Genomic DNA, 18,514 nt, shown 5'->3' with positions numbered 1-18,514 from the left:
AGTAAAACAAAACAAAATTAAATAAAAAAATAAAATAGAATTAAATAATTTGAAAATTCCAATATTATAATCAAAGTAAAAAATAAAATAAAATAGGGAAATGTTATCAGCACTACTTTATTAAAAGTACGGTATGATCCAAACCGTCCATTAGATGGGCCACAGCCTAAATAGGTTGTGACCCAAAAACATTCAGATCGGAGGGTTAGGATTAACCTATGGAAATGATTTTTCGGACACAACCTATTTAGGCTGTGGGGCATCTAATGGACGGTTAGGATCATCCGATGGTGCGGGCCATACCGTACTTTTAGTAAAGTGAGGAGTGCCCCCATCAAAATACAGTAGTGCTGATAACATTTCCCCAAAAATATATAAAATATTTGAGGAATGTATTCTTCTTCCGAGTTTTCTCCTCTCTCTCTCTCTGCTTTCATTCTAAATTCTTGTTTTCAACCTGCAAACAGAGAATAATATTAAAGAGAAACTCCAAGCTGAAGAAAGAAAAGATAAGGCGATTTCTCCAATGATATAGAGAGAAACAGAAAAGCATCATGTTGGAAGAGGAACACGATCTCACTCGATTATCGTGTCGGATTATCATAACCTTCTTTCTAATCTTCTTAATTTCAGGTATTAGTCTCTCTCTCTCTCTCTCTCTCTCTCTCTCTCTCTCTCTACATTCTCTGTTTTTTATCCTGCTTGCTCATTGATTTCAGGAGTTTCTCCTCGATTTAAAGTCTCTGTTTTTTGCTCTTTTTTTTCCAGGATTTTTTTTTTTTTTTTTTTGTGAAGTTTCTTTCATAAGACTATATGTCTTGCTATTTTTCTCTCGAAAAGAATGAATTTGATCGAAATCCGTCTAAAATTTCTCTGTTTTCACTTGTCTTTTGAGGCTTCGTTTTACAAATTATCTTTTTGATAAGATTCTCTGTCTTGCGTTTTAATGAGTTTGATCGAATTTCGTATCTTTTAAAGATTTCAATGCAATTTTTACTAAAATTTCTCTGCTTTTATTTGTCTTTTGAAGCTTCGGTTTACAAATTCTCTTTTTGTAGTATAATTTTGTTGTAAACAATTCGAATTTCGAAACGATCATTTAATTTTTAATTTTTATTTTCCGTTTCATATGGAAATCTTTCCTTTAATTTCCTAGTTCTTCGAAGCTTCATCTGGTGAAATCCTTTTGTTTTCATGATCTTAGAAAAATTAGAATTTCTCCTGATTTCTCTCCAGATTTTGCTTTTATTTTTTAGAAGATTTTGCTCTGATGAAATTCCTTCTTCTTTGCTGATTTAGGTATCTGATATTTCTATAATTTCCAAAGCTTGGCGCTTCTTTTGCTGAACACTCTGCTTTCCTACTCCTTCCAGTTCGTATCCATATAGAATTTCAATGCTTTATACCTTCATCTACAAACTTTTATTTCCCCTAGCTCTTTGCATTTTTCTTCCCAAAATTGATTCTTTCTTAGCTTCTGCTACTGATTTCTCTTCCTTTTGCTGATTCTTTCTCATTTATTTTCGGCAGATCAGATTGTGGAAGGAATCAATCTACAGACAGACAGGGGAGTTCTACTCGACTTAAAATCCTTTCTTGAACATAATAATCAAATAAACCGAGGCATATATGCGGAATGGAACGAATCGATTTTCTCTCCCTGCAATTGGCCGAGGATTGCCTGCAGCAACGGTACCGGCACCGGACGAGTCACCGGAATCAATCTCTCCGACGAAAATATCTCCGGCGAGATCTTTGGCAACTTCTCCCTCCTCACACAACTCACCGACCTAGATCTCTCTCAGAATGCAATCAGCGGCCAAATTCCTCCCGATCTGAACCTCTGTAAGAATCTCAGATATCTCAATCTATCTCACAACATCCTAGATGGAGAACTCAATTTGACCGGATTAACAAGCTTAGAGACACTCGATCTCACTCTAAATCGGTTCGATGGAGGAATTCAGTATAATTTCCCAGCAATTTGCAGTCGATTGGTCACACTCAACCTCTCATCCAACAATTTCACAGGCGAGATCGGGAATTCCTTTGACGAATGCCTGAATCTGAAGTTTGTAGATCTCAGTTCGAATCAGTTCACCGGATCGGTCTGGTTAGGGTTTAGAAGGCTCCGAGAATTCTCTGTTTCAGATAATAACTTTACAGGAGAACTTTTTCCGAGCTTATTTGCTAAAAGCTGTAGTCTTGAAGTTCTTGATCTCTCAGGAAATAATTTCAGTGGATTAGTTCCAGAAAACATCTCGAATTGCAATAATCTGACTTGGCTTAATCTATGGGGGAACGAGTTCTACGGCAAGATCCCGCGCGAATTAGGACTGCTTTCCAATCTCCAAACTCTGTTTTTAGGCAAAAACGATTTCTCAAGGGAGATTCCAGAATCACTTCTGAATTGTACGAAGCTCGAGTTCTTAGATCTGAGCAAGAATGGATTCGTAGGAAAAGTTCAACAAATCTTCGGACGATTCGTTCAGATAAAATTTCTCGTCTTGCACGGGAATTCTTACACAGGAGGGATAATTTCTTCAGGAATTCTCAGATTACCTAACATAGTACGATTGGATCTAAGCTTCAATAACTTTACCGGACCTTTACCGATCCAGATTTCTGAAATGAAGACTCTCAAGTTCTTAGTCCTTGCTTATAACAATTTCTCAGGCAAAATCCCTTCTGAATTTGGGAACCTTTCAAGCCTACAAGCTCTCGATCTTTCCTTCAACAATTTAAATGGAACAATTCCATCAACGATCGGAAACATGACGTCACTCCTCTGGCTAATGCTGGCAAACAACAATCTTATCGGAGAAATTCCGCCGGAGATCGGAAACTGCAATAGTCTTTTATGGTTAAACCTCGCAAACAACCAATTTTCTGGCCAGATACCAGCCGAGATCTCTAGAATCGGTCACGATCCGAGTCAGACCTTCAATGCGAATCGGCAGGACGACGGAGTCACGGCCGGATCAGGCGAGTGCCTCGCCATGAGGCGTTGGATTCCAGAATCCTATCCTCCTTTCAGCTTTGTCTATAGTCTTCTCACAAGAAAAAGTTGTAGAAGCATTTGGGATCGAGTACTCAAAGGATACGGGATTTTCCCAATCTGTCGTAATTCTTCTAATATCCGAACCCTAGAAATGTCCGGTTACATTCAGCTGACCGGAAACCAGTTCTCCGGCCAGATCCCGCCGGAAATCGGCAACATGCTGAATTTCAGCCTCCTCCATCTCGGAATCAACCAATTATCCGGTAATCTCACGCCGGAAATCAGCGAAATGCCTCTTGCTTTCCTCAACGTCTCGTTTAATAAATTTTCCGGCGAGATTCCGCCGGAGCTCGGAGACATAAAGTGCCTGCAGAGCCTAGATCTTTCCTACAACAATTTCTCAGGCCCATTCCCGGGCAATATCTTGAACAAATTGACTGAACTGAACAAATTCAATGTCTCATACAATCCTCTACTTACTGGCACAATCCCTAATATTGGACAAATGGCGACCTTTGAAAACAATTCCTTTATCGGAAATCCGCTCCTTTCTTTCGGCGTTGCGAAGGTGAGATCTCCGCCTGAGTTGCCAAGGTCCGGCAGGGTGGGCAAAAATCCGGCGAGAATGAAGGCAGGTCTGGTTTTCATGGTCTTAACTATAGCTTTCTTGATCTCCGGGGTTTTGTGTTTTATCATCTGTGCTTTCGTTAGAAATCCATCAGTCTCGGTTGCCGTTTTGCTGGAGGATTCAAAACACAGGCATGATGACGTGGCATCGAGCTCCGGTGGGTCAACGATCTCTGACGCCGTTAAAGTTTTCCGTTTGGATAAGACGCCGTTTACTTACGACGATATTTTGACTGCTACGGGGAACTTTTCGGACGATATGGTTCTGGGGAAAGGAGGTTTCGGAACGGTTTATAGGGGTGTTTTGCCTGATGGGAGAGTGGTGGCAGTGAAGAAGTTGCAAAGGGAAGGGATCGAAGGGGAGAGAGAGTTTCGGGCCGAAATGGAGGTTTTATGTGGGGATGGTGTCGGGTGGCCGCACCCGAACCTCGTAAGGCTTTTCGGTTGGTGCCTTTTCGGATCCGAAAAGTTGTTGGTTTACGAGTACATGGAAGGAGGGAGTTTAGAGGATCTTTTATCGGATTGGAATAAACTCGGGTGGAGAAATCGGATCCACGTGGCGGTCGGTGTCGCACGTGCGTTGGTGTTTCTCCACCACGAGTGCTTCCCACCAGTGGTTCATCGTGACGTTAAGGCAAGCAATGTGTTATTGGACAAGGAAGGGAAGGCACGTGTGACTGATTTCGGATTGGCACGTGTGGTGAGCCCTGGGGACAGCCACGTCAGCACGATCATAGCGGGGACCATAGGCTACGTGGCACCAGAGTATGGGCGCACTTGGCGGGCCACGACGAAAGGGGATGTTTATAGTTTTGGAGTATTGGCAATGGAGTTGGCCACAGGGAAAAGGGCTGTGGATGGTGGAGATGAGTGTTTAGTGGAGTGGGTCCGGCGAGTCGCCGGAGAAGGGCATCAGGGTTTGAAGGGGGCCGTGGTTCCAGTGATGATTTCTGGCGTCGGGGTTGCAGGGATGGAATTCTCCGGCGATCAGACGAATGGGTTGTGGGAGATGTGTGAATTACTGAGGATTGGGGTGAGGTGCACTGTGGATTTGCCTCAGTCTCGGCCCAACATGAAGGAAGTACTAGTTATGCTACTTCGGATTGTGGGAAACTACGGTGAATCCCCACCCTTCATTTGATCATGATTTGGAGGTATGTGAGATTAACATGTTCATAGTTGATGATAGAGTTTATAATCCATAAATATACAGAATATATAATGGTAATTACATGGTTGTAATTTTGTTTTCATTCTTCTTGTATACACACATGTATTCATCATTCATTGTTTTATAGAAGAGAGATGAGATGTTTAGCGATTACGTGCATTTGTTGTTGTAAGCTTTTGAGGTTTTGCAATGAAGCAGATGTATTAATTCTTGCAGATGATATTGGCACTCTCTCACATATCTCTGCTCTGTTCAATTGAATGATTCATGCTTCATGATAATATTTGTTGTCCTAATATTTTTCTTAAAATATTTATTTCTTTCTATTGGTTCAATATAAACCTGAAAATAACAAAAAGAAAATCGAGATACTCCCCTTGCCGAGAAATTCCCAACAAATATTTGTGAATATGAAGTCTGAACCCTCATTGAAATTAAGACTACTGAACTCGTCGAAGTTAAAATTTAATCTGAGCTATGGAGAGTGGATGATAAGGTTATAGTTTAGATAATCTTCAGCATATTCTAGCTCAGCTAGTGTTCAGATAACTAACTAGGCAACTAGTTCATCTTTTGTGGAGTTCTGCAATTTCAATATGAAAGGAAATATCAAATGCTGCTAAGTCATCTTCCATGAATCTCCAAGAGTAAGAAACAAAATCTACCTGCACTTTGTAGTCAGCTGAAATCAAATTCAAGGATTAGAGCAAGTTATTGGTGGAATGGTCGAGCAGTATATACATTCATTGCTCTTTGTAACCAAATTTATCTGTAATTCGATGCTTAAAAGAGTCTTCATGCTCCAAAGCTCGTGGATGTCAAGAAAGAAAATCATTTTGTACAAGATAGTTTGGCTTGTTTTAAAGGGAAGCAATAAGGAATGTATAAAACTACCAAACATTTGAACCACACATAATTCTACTAACGAGTAAACAACACTTGCAGAAGTTCAATTAGAGATGATTGAATAAAGTTACTGATTTTTTTTTCTGATTACAAGACTAATAAAGTTAACTTTGTCATTCAAAGCTCATCCTCTTACACAAGTTGAGGAAGAAAGGAGCAATGACAAATGCACTAGTAACTACATACTCTATGGTTCTGTTCTTTAACCTTCCGGCAAATTGATTTATCACTTTTTCCTCTCTTTGGGAAAAGAGAATCGTGGAATTGCATTCGGCAACCTTGACCCGCTCGGCCCATTTCTTCGATTCCCACCTCTTAAACGACAAAAATGCTGAATTCATGAAGCAAATAGGAGTTGCTTCGCCGAATACTGATCCGCCCGATTTGCCTACTCTGAAGAATTGGGAAATGAGAATCGTTAAAGAACACGACCTAAATGAAATTTGACTGTCGAGGGAGTAACAAACATAATGTAATAGGACCAACTTTAACCGAACAAAAGGTAACATAATTCATGGTTAATGAAGTATAAGAAATATAAAGAGATAACCCCTTAAAACTAGAGTGCAATCCAAGAGAGGTATACACATATTAACATTTCCATAGCAAAAGCAAAAAATCTAGTTTATGCTTGTATGCAACCTAAATAAAAGATTTCACCTTTGCTATTTCTTTCTGTTCGGAAGGCATTAATCTCCAGTTTGTTGGCTTCTGTCTGTTTTCAAATTTGGCTTAGATTTATAACTAGACCTACAAATCATAACTCAGGTTTGAACTTAACTCTAGCAGACACCTCAACGTATACAGATCATACCTGTGTAGATTCAGGCAGATAAAGATTGTCCTACTTTTTTTCCATGATTAAGTGCTAACTACATAAAAAATCATTTCAATAGAAAAAATTACATCAGCATATATTATAAATAAAAACTATCATTCCAATAGAAAAAATGGACTTCTTTTTCTTATTGTGGTATGAGAAATTGCATATAGGCCCTGTTTGGATTGCAAGAATTTTCTGGAAGTTTGGGAAAGAAAATTATTTCCAAAATTTCCTACTTTTCCATTGAACCACTGAAGTTCAAGTTTTATGTAGAAAAACCTTCAATTTATATGGTTTCCCTCTAGTAAAGCCTTAAGTCCCATAACCATGTCAATTCCCTTTAAACCGTGGACACAAAAAAACTTTCCTAGTAAAAAAATTACCTTGAGAAATAACCATTTCGATTCCCTCTAAATCGTGGATACGAAAAACTTTCCTAGTAAAAAGTTTTCCTTGAGAAATATTTTTCGTACAATACAAACATGCCATAAATTCTGACAATTGGGTTTGATCTATTTCCACCAGACCCACCGACTTATTTTAGATCTAAAACTGCAGATAGCTTGTGATGGGGACTGATTTGTTCTTATTTTTTTCTCCTTAAATTTTTTCCTGAACTCAATTCTGCATTGGAAAAAGAAAAGTGGATTACTTCCTGAAATGAGTTCCAGGTGCATCACAGAACACATCATTTCTTTGTGAGAAGATTTAGAGGAGTATTGGGCTTGTCACCTTTCAAGGAATTTTGAGTTTTTCCTCTTTTTGTTCTTCTTCCTTCATTGTATTATCTTGTATTTTCATTCAAAAAGTTCTACATTTGTTATAGTTTACATCCTCTCCATTGTTCTTCTTTGTTATTTGGCTGTCCACTGTGAATTAATCATCACTCTCACAACTAATGAAAAATAACAAGAAATTTAAAACTTGAATTAAATCTATAACAGTCTTCCATGTTTTCTATTTTTTGATGACTACTCTAAAGCAGGGTTGGAAAGTTCCAAGTTGACAGAATTGTAATGTTACTAGATGGTGGATCATTTCTCTTTAAATTTGGCCAAGATAGGTAATGTCTTGAAATGCTAGAATCTTGCTCTTGGTTCTCTTTGAAAAGGCTCTTATTTTGGAGTCATGGTTATACTTACAAATGACAAATGCTTGAATTCATCTCATGTGGATTTGATTACAATCCCCCACTGCAATTCCAGTCTCAGCCTTGATCAGAACTGCGACTGCCTTGGGGAAGTTACTAATGTTCTAATTATAAGAAACATGATGGAATTATCTAGAATTAAAATTAGAATTGAGTTGTGTAATTCAACTGACATGGAAATAGTGTCTAAGAAACTGCTCAAATGCCAAAGGGGGAAAAAGTTAAGACGAAAGAACAATCTTTTAGACATTACTATAATTTTATTGTGAATACAATCTGAAGTTGAGTATTCATCTTCAAAACATAACTAAAAAATGCAAGAACATATATGTCTTATTCATAAACGTAAATTGTCTCTGAATTATAAGTGATGGAAATTGAAGTAATTGAATCAAACTTCTATATGTATTCATGTGAAGTTAACAGGAACTGAAAGCAAGGCCAACTACTCACAATATCATACATATCAGATGTGGGATTATATGGGCTAATATATTTGGGAAATGATATCAACACAACCATTCTTTAATAATTGCACTGGCACAACTTGTCTTTTCTTTTTTAATTGGCTTGTAGGAGCATTTTGGTGGACAACTTTTTAAGTAATAAATGACAAGATGGGTTAGTGCAATTATAAAAAACATGGTTGTGTTGATATTATTTCCCATATATTATTAATTTAATGTTTGCTTCCTTTATTACAATGCTAATAATTGAAATCAAACTTCTAGAAATTTAACATGGGTATGATGTTTAGTCTCTGTTACTGAAGCAACTGATCAAATTATCATTTGCAGTGGAGAATTATACCCTTCCTTTCTCTGGTATCTATGTTTCAATCTCGGCACCATAACAGGCAAGCAAGGTGTGGACATCAAAACTTGTCCATGCAAAATTATAAAATTGCCTCCTTTTCTTAAGTGGGCCCTACACCCCTAAACAGCAGTCAAAATGTAAATGGTCCTACCTGAGCCCAAATGGGAGGCCCACTAAGTGGCAAGCCTAAGGGCCACCAATTCAAGTACAACCCCGTGACCACCAAATCCAAAAGAGGTAGTGGGACCCACAACCACTCACACCACTATGCAAGTGGTTGTGGGTAGTTATTGCATGTGGGAGTAGTATATTATGATTTTTCCTCTCTTTTTGAAGGGGTAAAACAAAAAAGCCAAGCAAAGGGAGAGACAAAAAAAGATTCAAAGTAAGAAGGCAAAGAAGGATCCGAAGAAAGCTCCAAAAAAAACGAGCTCTCCATCCAAGAAAGCAATCAAGTACTTGAAGAAATTCTCCTCGAAGATCAAGCCACGACGAAGGCCCTTCATTGGAGTAAATTCGCACATTTTCACAGCCGACAAAGCGCGACGCCCGGAGTGAAGTTCGCACATCTTCAAACATCGAATAACGAGAATCACGCTATGAAAGCCGTCGTCTTCAATACGCCGATCGTTGTATTCATCACTTTGATCGTTAATCAGAGGACTCTAGAAAGTTGTACCACATTTTCTTGTACTTGCAGTTTTTCTTTGTAATTTGTTCCCGAGTTTTGTCTTAGTGAATTACGCGAAGTTTGCGGTCGACACGAGGTCCAAAAGATCCCTACACATGGTTGATGAACCGTGAATGGTCAGTGAGACTCGACTAACAAAAAACCTTCTTTTTCTTGGTTAGTTGGCAGAGAAAGAAATTAGTTACCTAGTAGTTTGAATCTAATCATGCAACCAAACACTAGTAGATTATGTAGCACCCCGAATCTAACCAAAACACATTGTAAATCCTAGAAATTGTGCAACCAAACATAGCCCTAAGGCTCTATTCGTTTGAGATTGTGCCAACCGATTGTCACCCCCCAATCCGATTATTGGACTCGAAATTTTGAGTCTTTGGGGGGTGACAAACGGTTGTCAACACCAAATGATCAGGGCATAAATTCCATAGTTTTTTTTGGGGGCGATAATATTTTCGCCCCCTGCATTACGCATGCACAGGTAAAGTTGCACACTTTTCACGTCAAATTATTTTATAAGGGGAGCGAATGCGTAATGTAGAGGGATTGAAAATATCATCGCCCCTTCTTCTTCTTTTTTTTTTCCTTTATTGAGTAGTTTGTTCAAAAGTCTGACTAGATGAATCCTTACAATCAATTATTGAGCCATACACAGGTACATGCACAGGTAATTGAGACCATTTATCTTGTAGAACATCAAAAGGGGAGCATATGATCATGGTCCCATGCCGAAGATAAATCAGATACATAATTTAAAAGATTAGGAAAAATGAAAGGTTTAACTTCTCCCGATGGAAACCCTGTCCATATGGATAATTGGATTTTATAATCTAGGATTGCACAATCTAAACCTGGATTTTAAATGCATAACGAAGGTGTGTTACCGCTCAATCTCGTAGAATCCAGGTTTTAGCTTGTAAAATCATAAAATCCATGTAAAAGGGTTAAGATCAACCAATCAATAATGGAACAGACTAGCTGTCTCTGGTTGGATCAACGGAGTCATTGATATTATGACCCAACAGATGAACGGTGTAGATCATCTTGTGGTGTGGGGCCACCGCACTTTCTTGACCTAACAAATGAACGGCTTAGATCATCTTGTGAGGTTGGGCCACTGTACTTTCTAGAAAGTATTGGACTTCAACTCAACTCCACTAAGCCTTTTTTCCCAAACTAGTCGGGATCGGCTAATGGATCCTTTAGAAAATTTTCGTGAGCCCCATCGAATTTTTCTATATGATTCATTTCATAGAAGAGTGACAAAGTTTACAACCGGCTGCCAAGCTGACGCCAACCCTCCTCCTCCTTCATCTTGGCATGGGATAGGCTGTGAAAAAACACAACCGGACCTCATATGCACTCACCGAGTTACCGTATAAACTCTCTCTCTCTCTCGTACTAGACAAGGATTTTAAATGCCGAGTTGCTTGTACCTCAAGTGTCACCCTTGATATTTGATCTAACATCATGGGACCTCCTTATGAGATGATTCAAACTATTCAAAGTAACTTAAATAGTTGTGCCAAAAATTCATTTTTACAAAATGATCTTACCCGTCTAATCTACAGAGAGACGGTAAATAATAGAAGCCTCCGTACATTGGAGGGTTAAAAGGGATTTACCAGGTCATCACAAAAAGGCTTTTTGGCAGCTGGTCTGTCGCACGTCAGACCAGCCACCTCGCGAATGGAGACAAAAGCTGTTGTCTTTGTTCATGAGGTGGCTGGTCTGATGTGGGACAGACCAGCCGCGAAATGCCTTTTGCATCGGACGCTAGCAAATTATTCCCCGGTTAAAATCATCCCATCGAAATGAGTTTTTTTGGGGATGATTTTTTCGCCAGCCTTAGGATTATGCGCCCCATTTTTAACTTGTGGGGAGACTTTAACGCTTTTTGACGTCAAAATCATGTTACCAGGGGGACGCATTATCCTACAAGTGGAACGAAAAAATCATCGCCTCTATTTACATTTTCGCCGAACAAATGAACGGTTTGGATCATCTTATGGAATGGCCCGTAGAGTCCACACAGCCTATAAAAACTCAACGAATGTAGGGTTTTGGAGTCTCTCTCCTTGCTCTAGGGATTCAGTCTCCCATTTTTCTCATTTCTTCTTCTCGCTGGACTGGGAGAGAACCCGATCTAGGGTTTCCTTTTTCTCTTTGGTTAGGGTTTCCGATCTAGGGTTTCTGCTACTCGGTCCCCCTTCTTTTTGATGCCATTATACATCTCCATTGATCTTCTTTCACTGAAACCTCTCGTGGAGAATCTACATCTGTTTTTTCTCCGCTCGATTTCTCACGGTTTTAGTTAGGCATCATTGAGCTAAGATCTGATCTCTCCGCGAGGTTTCAAGAGCAGTTAGAAAACACACATGTGTTTTGTAACACATCTTGAAACCTCGTGGAGAAATCGGTTCTTCAGCAGAGGACGTTCATAGATGGGTTCAAAATACTTCACTCTCCTACTCTAAGTGCTTCTTCAACATTCAAACAAAATAGGCCTAGTCTGGTATCTAACCTTATATTCTTTTTTTTTTGGCAGGGATTCTTACTTGTGTGTCACTGTTGGATTTCGTTTCATGGTGTCCACAGTTGGTTGCTCGGTAATTTATGATTTTTGACTACCCTAAAGTTGTTTCTCATGTGTTGATTATAGTATAGGGAAAAAAAATTTCTTTTTCTAAGTCTCTTGTTTGCATTTTACCCATCTCTTTGCTGTGCTTTTTTAATCTTTAGTCTCCCCTTTATAGTGTTTCAACTTTTGTTTAGAAGATATTTCCAAACTTTATGTCATGAATACAATTAAAATGCCATGAATGGCTTTTTATGTTTGGGATAATTTTGTTGGTGCAATAGTTTTACCTGTTTCTGATGCTTTTTAAATGTTTTTCCAAGTTTCTCAATTGTGTTTTTTTTTTTTTTTTGAATGTTTTTTGTGCTATCTTAGAATGCACTACGTAGTTTTAGTTTTGACCTAGCCCCTGTTTTTGTGTGAGGAAGCTTCCTTTTGTCTGATTACCCTCACTGCTTTTTAAATTTATTTAAAACAAAATTTCAAAATTCACACCATAGATATCTATATGTTGGGATAAGTTTTTATGCAATCATTTTACATCTTTCTAGGTGCCTTTCTAGATCTTAACTTTGTTGAATTTAAATTGCATTGGTATTTTGCTTCTTGTGAATCGCCTTCTCTTTTTAATAGTTCACTCTCCCAGTAATGTGTTCTTCAATTGTTGAACCAGACATAAGTCAGGTGTCTGCCATAGATATCACTATCAAATTGTAGGGATCGTTACATGTCTGGCAGATAAAGAAAGAGAAAGAAAGCAGATGAATGAGTCTCTCATCAATCTGTTGGATCTCTCTTGATGGTGTCCATCGTTGCTCGGTAATCTGGATTTTGTGATTACATGAGCTACATCTGGATTCTACATATCTCTATCTATTGAATGGCTTGTTTTTTATTTTTTGGTGTGTGTGTGTTGTTTAGGGGGAAAGGGAATTTTTTTTAAGTCTCTTTTTTGCTATTCTATCCTTTTTCTGTCTCTTTAGACGCACTACATTTTTTTTTAAGTGTGATTGTCCATCGTTAATCGGTATTCTGGATTTTGTGATTGCATGGGCTTACATCCGGATGCTACATCTCTTTTTCTATTGAATGGCTTCTTTTTTTCTGTGTGTTGTTTAGGGGGGAAAGGAAATTTTTTTAAGTTTCTTTTTTGCTATTTTATTCTTTTTCTGTCTCTTTAGATGCACTACATTTTTTTAAAGTGTGATTGTCCATCGTTGCTCGGTATTCTGGATTTTGTGATTACATGAGCTACATCCGGATGCTACATATCTTTTTCTATTGAATGGCTTCTTTTTTTCTGTGTGTTGTTTAGGGGGGAAAGGAAAAAAACGATTTTTAAGTCTCTTTTTTGCTATTTTATCCTTTTTTCTGTCTCTTTAGATGCACTACATTTGTTTTAGGTGTGATTGTGACATCTTTGTCTATATGTTGCATTTTTTTTATGTGGGAGATGCCATTTCTCACAAATTTGTTTAAAACAAATTTACGAGGTTTCCATCATGAATATCTTTGTTGCTGTGATACAAACCTTTTGATGCAATTATTTTACCTTTTTTTGGGTGCCTTTTCAGATCCTTATTCTCTTGATGCTTGACTGTCATGAATAATCCTTTTCAGATCCTTATTCTCTTAAAGTCTTAATGCTTGATTGTCATTCATAATTCGTTTCTTTTCTTCCCTGATTCCCTTGCAATGTTTGGACCCCACCCAAAGGTATATCCTTTCTTTATTTCTTTTTTGTGCATTTAGATTACTGATTTCTTTTCCTAGTGCTGGTGGAAAAAAATTGAAAAATGTTTCTGGAGTGTCTTGTTTGTGTTTCTTTTCTGCCCTGATTCCCTCACTTTGTTTTGACCCTACTAGAGGGGTTTCCTTTTTTTTTTTTTCGCATTTAGAGAGATGACGATGAGATTACTGACTTCTTTTCCTAGTGATGGTGGAAAAAAAATAATTAAAAAATGTTTTTGGAGTATCTTGTTTTGTGTTTTCTTACTGCGTTTTTCATTTTTATTTGTCTTCTTAGGTTGTTTTACGTTGGTTCTATGATTCTCTATGTGACCTAGTGGTCTATATGTTGTGCCCTTGTTTGTGGGAAGATGCTTCTTGTCTTCCTTCATTGAAAGCCCTCTAAATTTCCAAAGGGGGCTGATATTTCTATTCGATATAGTCCTTGTACCCTCTATATTTTTTTCTTTTACTGCCTGTTAATGTATTTTGTTTTTTCAAAATTGCATAAAATTCCTTTTGTTTCTACTCTGCTTGGGCACAGAAGGAGATAGATAGAGTACCAAACTACGATTGCCAACAAAATAGGACTAGCAATGTGACTTGCATGGATTTAAGTGAGCCTCTCTCTCTCTCTCTTGCATTTTTTGTCCTTGTGTTTATTATGATGTGCATTACGTTGCTTTTAGGTGTCATGTAGTGGCTTGTATGTTGTGCCCTTGAGATGTGGGAAGATGCATTCTATCTTCCTTTTTGTAATAGCCATTCAAATTGATTCAATCTAAACTTCCATAAATCCTTCCTTAAATATCATTTAAGTATATATGAATCGTGCGATTTGAATAAATCGTGTGATTTAAAATCGAATCGTATGGTTCGACTTTGAATCACATGATTTATTTGGATTCCGATTTATATGTCCGATTGAAATAATTTTTTCTATGTTTTAATTGAATACGGTTTTCATAACAATGGTTTTTGGCTCCTTTCTAGGTTTTAATTTCCTTGAATCTGGGTGTCATGAACACATTGCTTATCTTCTTCACCTGCTCTGCTTTGTAGTTCACTATTCCTAGTGGAACTCTTCAAATGTCTAACCAGGCATGAGTCAGGTGCCTATCTTAGATATGACTATCAAAATGATAGGAATCGTTACATGCCTGGCACATAAAGGAAGAGAAGGAAATTTGATTGGTGAGTATTTCATCAATCTGTTGGATTTCTCTTCATGGTGTCCATCGTTGCTTGGTAATCTGGATTTTGTGATTGCATGAGCTACATCTGGATTCTACACCTCTCTCTCTCTCTCTCTCTCTATATATATATATATATATATATATATATATATATATATATATATATAGTTATTTTTCTTCATTTGATTGGAAAATGAACCACACCAATTTCTAAGTCTCTCTGTTTTTTTTTTTGTGCATTTTTTGTCCTTGTGCTTATTATGATGCATTGCGTTTTAGGTGTCATGTAGTGGCTTGTATGTTGCGCTCTTGAGACATCGGAAGATGCATTCTATCTTCCTTTTTGTAAAAGCCATTCAAATTGATTCAATCTAAAGTTCCATAAATTCCTCCATAAATATCTTTAGGGAAGTGATATTTACGCCCCTTTTCATCACCAGGGACACCTGGCGCCAATGTATCAATGACTAAAGGAGGGCTAATGTACTTGACGTCAGAAGACTCTAGTTGCCTTGATTGCCACATGCACTGGCATTGGGTGTCCCTGGTGATGAAAAGGGGCTTAAATATCACTTCATATGTCTTTATGGTTGTAATACGATATGTGATTACACCATTTTTCTTATTGTTAAGTGCCTTCGTAATTATCTAAAATTTGAAATGCTATTATTACTTACACTTCTTGTCTTCTTCTCCTGCTTTCTTTACACTTGCTGTCTTCTTCTCCTCATCTCTTTAGCATTTCACACTCTAGGGTGCTCCATTTGTCAAACCAAATATTAGCGAGGTAGCTACCTAAAATGAGGAGGAAAGGATTGATAGTTGGAGACCACCATGATCACCAACAATTGGAGTGGTAGCTCAATTGTTATGAGGCCTTAAGGTGGATGTCACCACAATGAGACCAGCTGTATTGTTTCGAGGGTTCAGTCATCAGTGGGTTTTCAAGGGGGTATTAGAGTGAGAAAGGATAGGTGGTATTTGTGAGGGAGAGAGGATAGTCGAAAGGTACTTTTGCCGATTAACTAAAAGATAAAGGTTGAAATGGCTAGATAGTGGGTAGAAATATCATTTCCTATTTCCAAAAATTGCCATGATGAAAATCTTTATAGTTGGAATGAGAGTTTTTATGCAATAATTTTCCCTTTTTTTTTGGTCCTTTCCCATCTCAATTTCCATTAATTTGAGTGCCAATAATACCATGCTTCCTGTGTTCTCCAACTGCTTTGTTTTCTAGTTTACCCCTAGTGGAATTCTTCAATTGTCTAATCAGACATGTCAGGTGTCTACCTTAGATATGACTATCATAATGGTAGGGATTGTTACTTGTCTGGCACATTAAGAAAGAGAAGGAAAGCCGATAGATGAGTATTTCGTCAATCTGCTGAATCTTTCTTCATGGTGTCCATCGTTGCTCGGTTATCTTGATTTTATGATTACAGGAGCTACATCTGGATTGTTCATCTATCTCCCCCCCTTCTAACACCTTGAAATCGTGAAATCGTGTTGGATCCCGACATGCGAATCCGAATTCGTGCAACACCGGAGAAGAGGCATTTTATCTTCCTTATATTAGCAACCATTCAAATTCATTCGAACTAAAGTTCCATAAATTCCCCCATGAATATCTTTAGGGAAATGATTTCAGCGCTCCAACGTTTTGATAAACATGCGCTCACTTGTTTGTCGTGTAGTATTTAAAGGGTTTTAAAAGCTTTTTGAGAACCGTAGTATCCTCTGACATCCCTTTAAATACTACACGACAAACAAGTGGAGTGCATGTTTATCAAAACACTGGAGCGCATAAATCATTTCCCCATCTTTATGGTTGCAATAACATTTTTTAGTTCACTGTTATTCTTGTTGCTTAGTGCCTTCATAATTATCAAAAATTGGAATTCCATTAATGCATGCCTTCATAATTATCAAAAATTGGAATTCCATTAATGCTTCACTTATTTTCTTTAATATTTCACTCTTGGGTGCTCATTGTGTCATTCCAAATATTAGCCAGGTAGCTAACCTAAAAAGAAGGAATAGGAGAGAGGTGGACCACACCATGATCATCAACAAATAGGAGTGGCAGTGTGACTATTATGAGGATTTAAGGTGGATGTCGCTATAGTGAGACCATTCGCAGTGTTTTGAGGGGTTAGTCATCAGCGTGCTTTCAACGGGGTGCTGGAGCGAGAAAGGTTTGCTGGTGTGTGTGTGAAGGAGTGTAGTCAACAGGTACTTTTGCCAAATAACTAAATGATAAAGTGTGGAATGACTAGATAGTGGGTGGGAATATCATTTCCCATGTCCAAAATTTCCATGTTGAATATCTTTACTATTGTAATACGTGTTTTTTATGCATTAATTTTATTTTTGTGTCCTTTTCTAATTCAATTTTCACGAATTTGAGTGCTAATAACACTATGATTTTCCTCTTCACTTATTTTGTTTTATAGTTCACTCCAAGTAGAATTCTTCAAGAGTCTAACCGGATAGAAGTCATTTGCATACTTTAGATATGGCTATTAAGATGATAGGGATCGTTACTTGTCTGCGCTATGGTTTAACCGACACTTTGAATATATTGCTTACACACGTGTTGTGTCACGTCGTTTCGTGTCGACACTGACATACGTGTCGACACTGCTTTCAACTCTTGTAAATGAACTAGTAGAAGTGTTCGACCTATTATGGGCGGGTCAGCGCGTTTTGTATGATAACATTCTGTTTTACTATTGAATATTGTGTTTACCTTTTTTTATTATTTACTCCATTTGATATAAACTTTGCTTTTAGCTCTTATTCCAATATTATATTCAGTGTTTACTATCATGTCCACTAATCACACGCACGCACTTTCTGTTTTAAGCCGTGTCCCCATTTTTTTTTTTGGGCGGGGGTGGGGGGGATGTTCGACACTCTGTATTCGTGTGTCGACATGCAAAAAGCCTGAGAGACATAGAAAGAAAAGGTGGGAGGGGTGTCATTAATTCGTTATCAATTGGAGGCTCCAGACACTCAGCTCTATTCTTCACAATCTCCAGCTTCATATCCAACTGACCCAAAAGCCCTTTGAGAGAATCGTGAGACAATTCGTCCAACCGATCATCCCAACAAGGAAAGCCCATGATGGAATTCTCCCTCTTTTTCAGGCCCATGCTCTTTGCCTTAAAAATGGTAGAGAGGAAAGTCCATTCTCTTCTTCCGCTCTTTTTAATAGTTCACTCACCCAGTACTGTATTGTTCAACCGTTGAACCAGACATAAGTCAGGTGTCTACCATAGATATCACTATCAAATGGAAGGGATCGTTACTTGTCTGGCAGATAAAGAAAGAGGAAGAAAGTGGATGAATGAGCGTTTCATCAACCTGTTGGATCTCTCTTGAAGGTATCCATCGTTGCTTAGTAATCTGGATTCTATATCTCTCTCTCTCTCTCTCTCATGGTGTCTTTTCTTGTGTTTTTTAGGGAAATTCAAATTTATTGAAACAAATTTCTCATATTCCATCATGGATATCTGTATGGTGGCATTGGATATCTTTAATACAATAATTTTCTTGCTGCTGGATGCCTTCCGAATCCTAATTTTTTTAAATTTGAATGTCGTTAATGCTTTGCTTCTCTTCTTCTTCTCCTGCTTTCTTTAATATTTTGCTCTCTAGGGTGCTGCATGTGTCAAACAAGACATTAGTCGAGTAGCTACCTAAGATGTGGGAGGAAACCAGGAGGGAGAGGGGCTACCTAAGATGTGGGAAGTAGCGAGGAGGGAGAGGCGGGGAGGTAGAGGCAAGTCCCACTATGGATCACCTACAAATATTGGTGGTAGTGTGAC

At 38.1% G+C, this 18,514-nt stretch overlaps 1 protein-coding gene and 1 long non-coding RNA gene across 3 annotated transcripts; both read left to right on the top strand.

Moving 5' to 3' along the window:
• The first annotated feature begins 417 nt into the window (after positions 1 to 417).
• On the top strand, positions 418 to 9,255 carry LOC143846798 (Leucine-rich repeat protein kinase family protein). 2 transcript variants are annotated; one of them, XM_077355360.1, is made up of 3 exons: positions 418 to 633; positions 1,531 to 4,782; positions 8,831 to 9,255. In XM_077355360.1, the coding sequence occupies exons 1-2, from the start codon at positions 555 to 557 to the stop codon at positions 4,767 to 4,769; spliced, it is 3,318 nt and encodes a 1,105-aa protein (XP_077211475.1). In that variant the 5' UTR covers positions 418 to 554; the 3' UTR covers positions 4,770 to 4,782; positions 8,831 to 9,255. The 2 variants fall into 2 exon arrangements, with proteins under 2 accessions (XP_077211475.1, XP_077211474.1); XM_077355359.1 differs by having other exon boundaries at positions 8,476 to 9,255.
• Positions 9,256 to 11,226: 1,971 nt separating this feature from the next.
• LOC143846797 (uncharacterized) lies at positions 11,227 to 17,120 on the top strand. Its single transcript, XR_013234852.1, has 4 exons — positions 11,227 to 11,351; positions 11,731 to 11,791; positions 14,033 to 14,105; positions 16,695 to 17,120. It is a non-coding gene; the product is annotated as an uncharacterized LOC143846797 (long non-coding RNA).
• The last annotated feature ends 1,394 nt before the right edge of the window (positions 17,121 to 18,514 follow it).

Source organism: Tasmannia lanceolata, unplaced genomic scaffold (genome assembly GCF_043159265.1).
Source record: "Tasmannia lanceolata isolate RefF3 unplaced genomic scaffold, GAP_Taslan_0.1 ptg000015l, whole genome shotgun sequence".
Lineage (NCBI taxonomy): Eukaryota > Viridiplantae > Streptophyta > Magnoliopsida > Canellales > Winteraceae > Tasmannia > Tasmannia lanceolata.
Note: the sequence above shows the minus strand (reverse complement) of the source record. Positions and strands in the feature narration are given on the sequence as shown.

Bases quoted from the DNA above. Each gene is read 5' to 3' on its own strand.
- LOC143846798 (XM_077355360.1), top strand. From the start codon at position 555: ATGTTGGAAGAGGAACACGATCTCACTCGATTATCGTGTCGGATTATC. The intron at 634-1,530 runs GTATTAGTCTCT...TATTTTCGGCAG, and splicing joins TCTAATCTTCTTAATTTCAG to ATCAGATTGTGGAAGGAATC.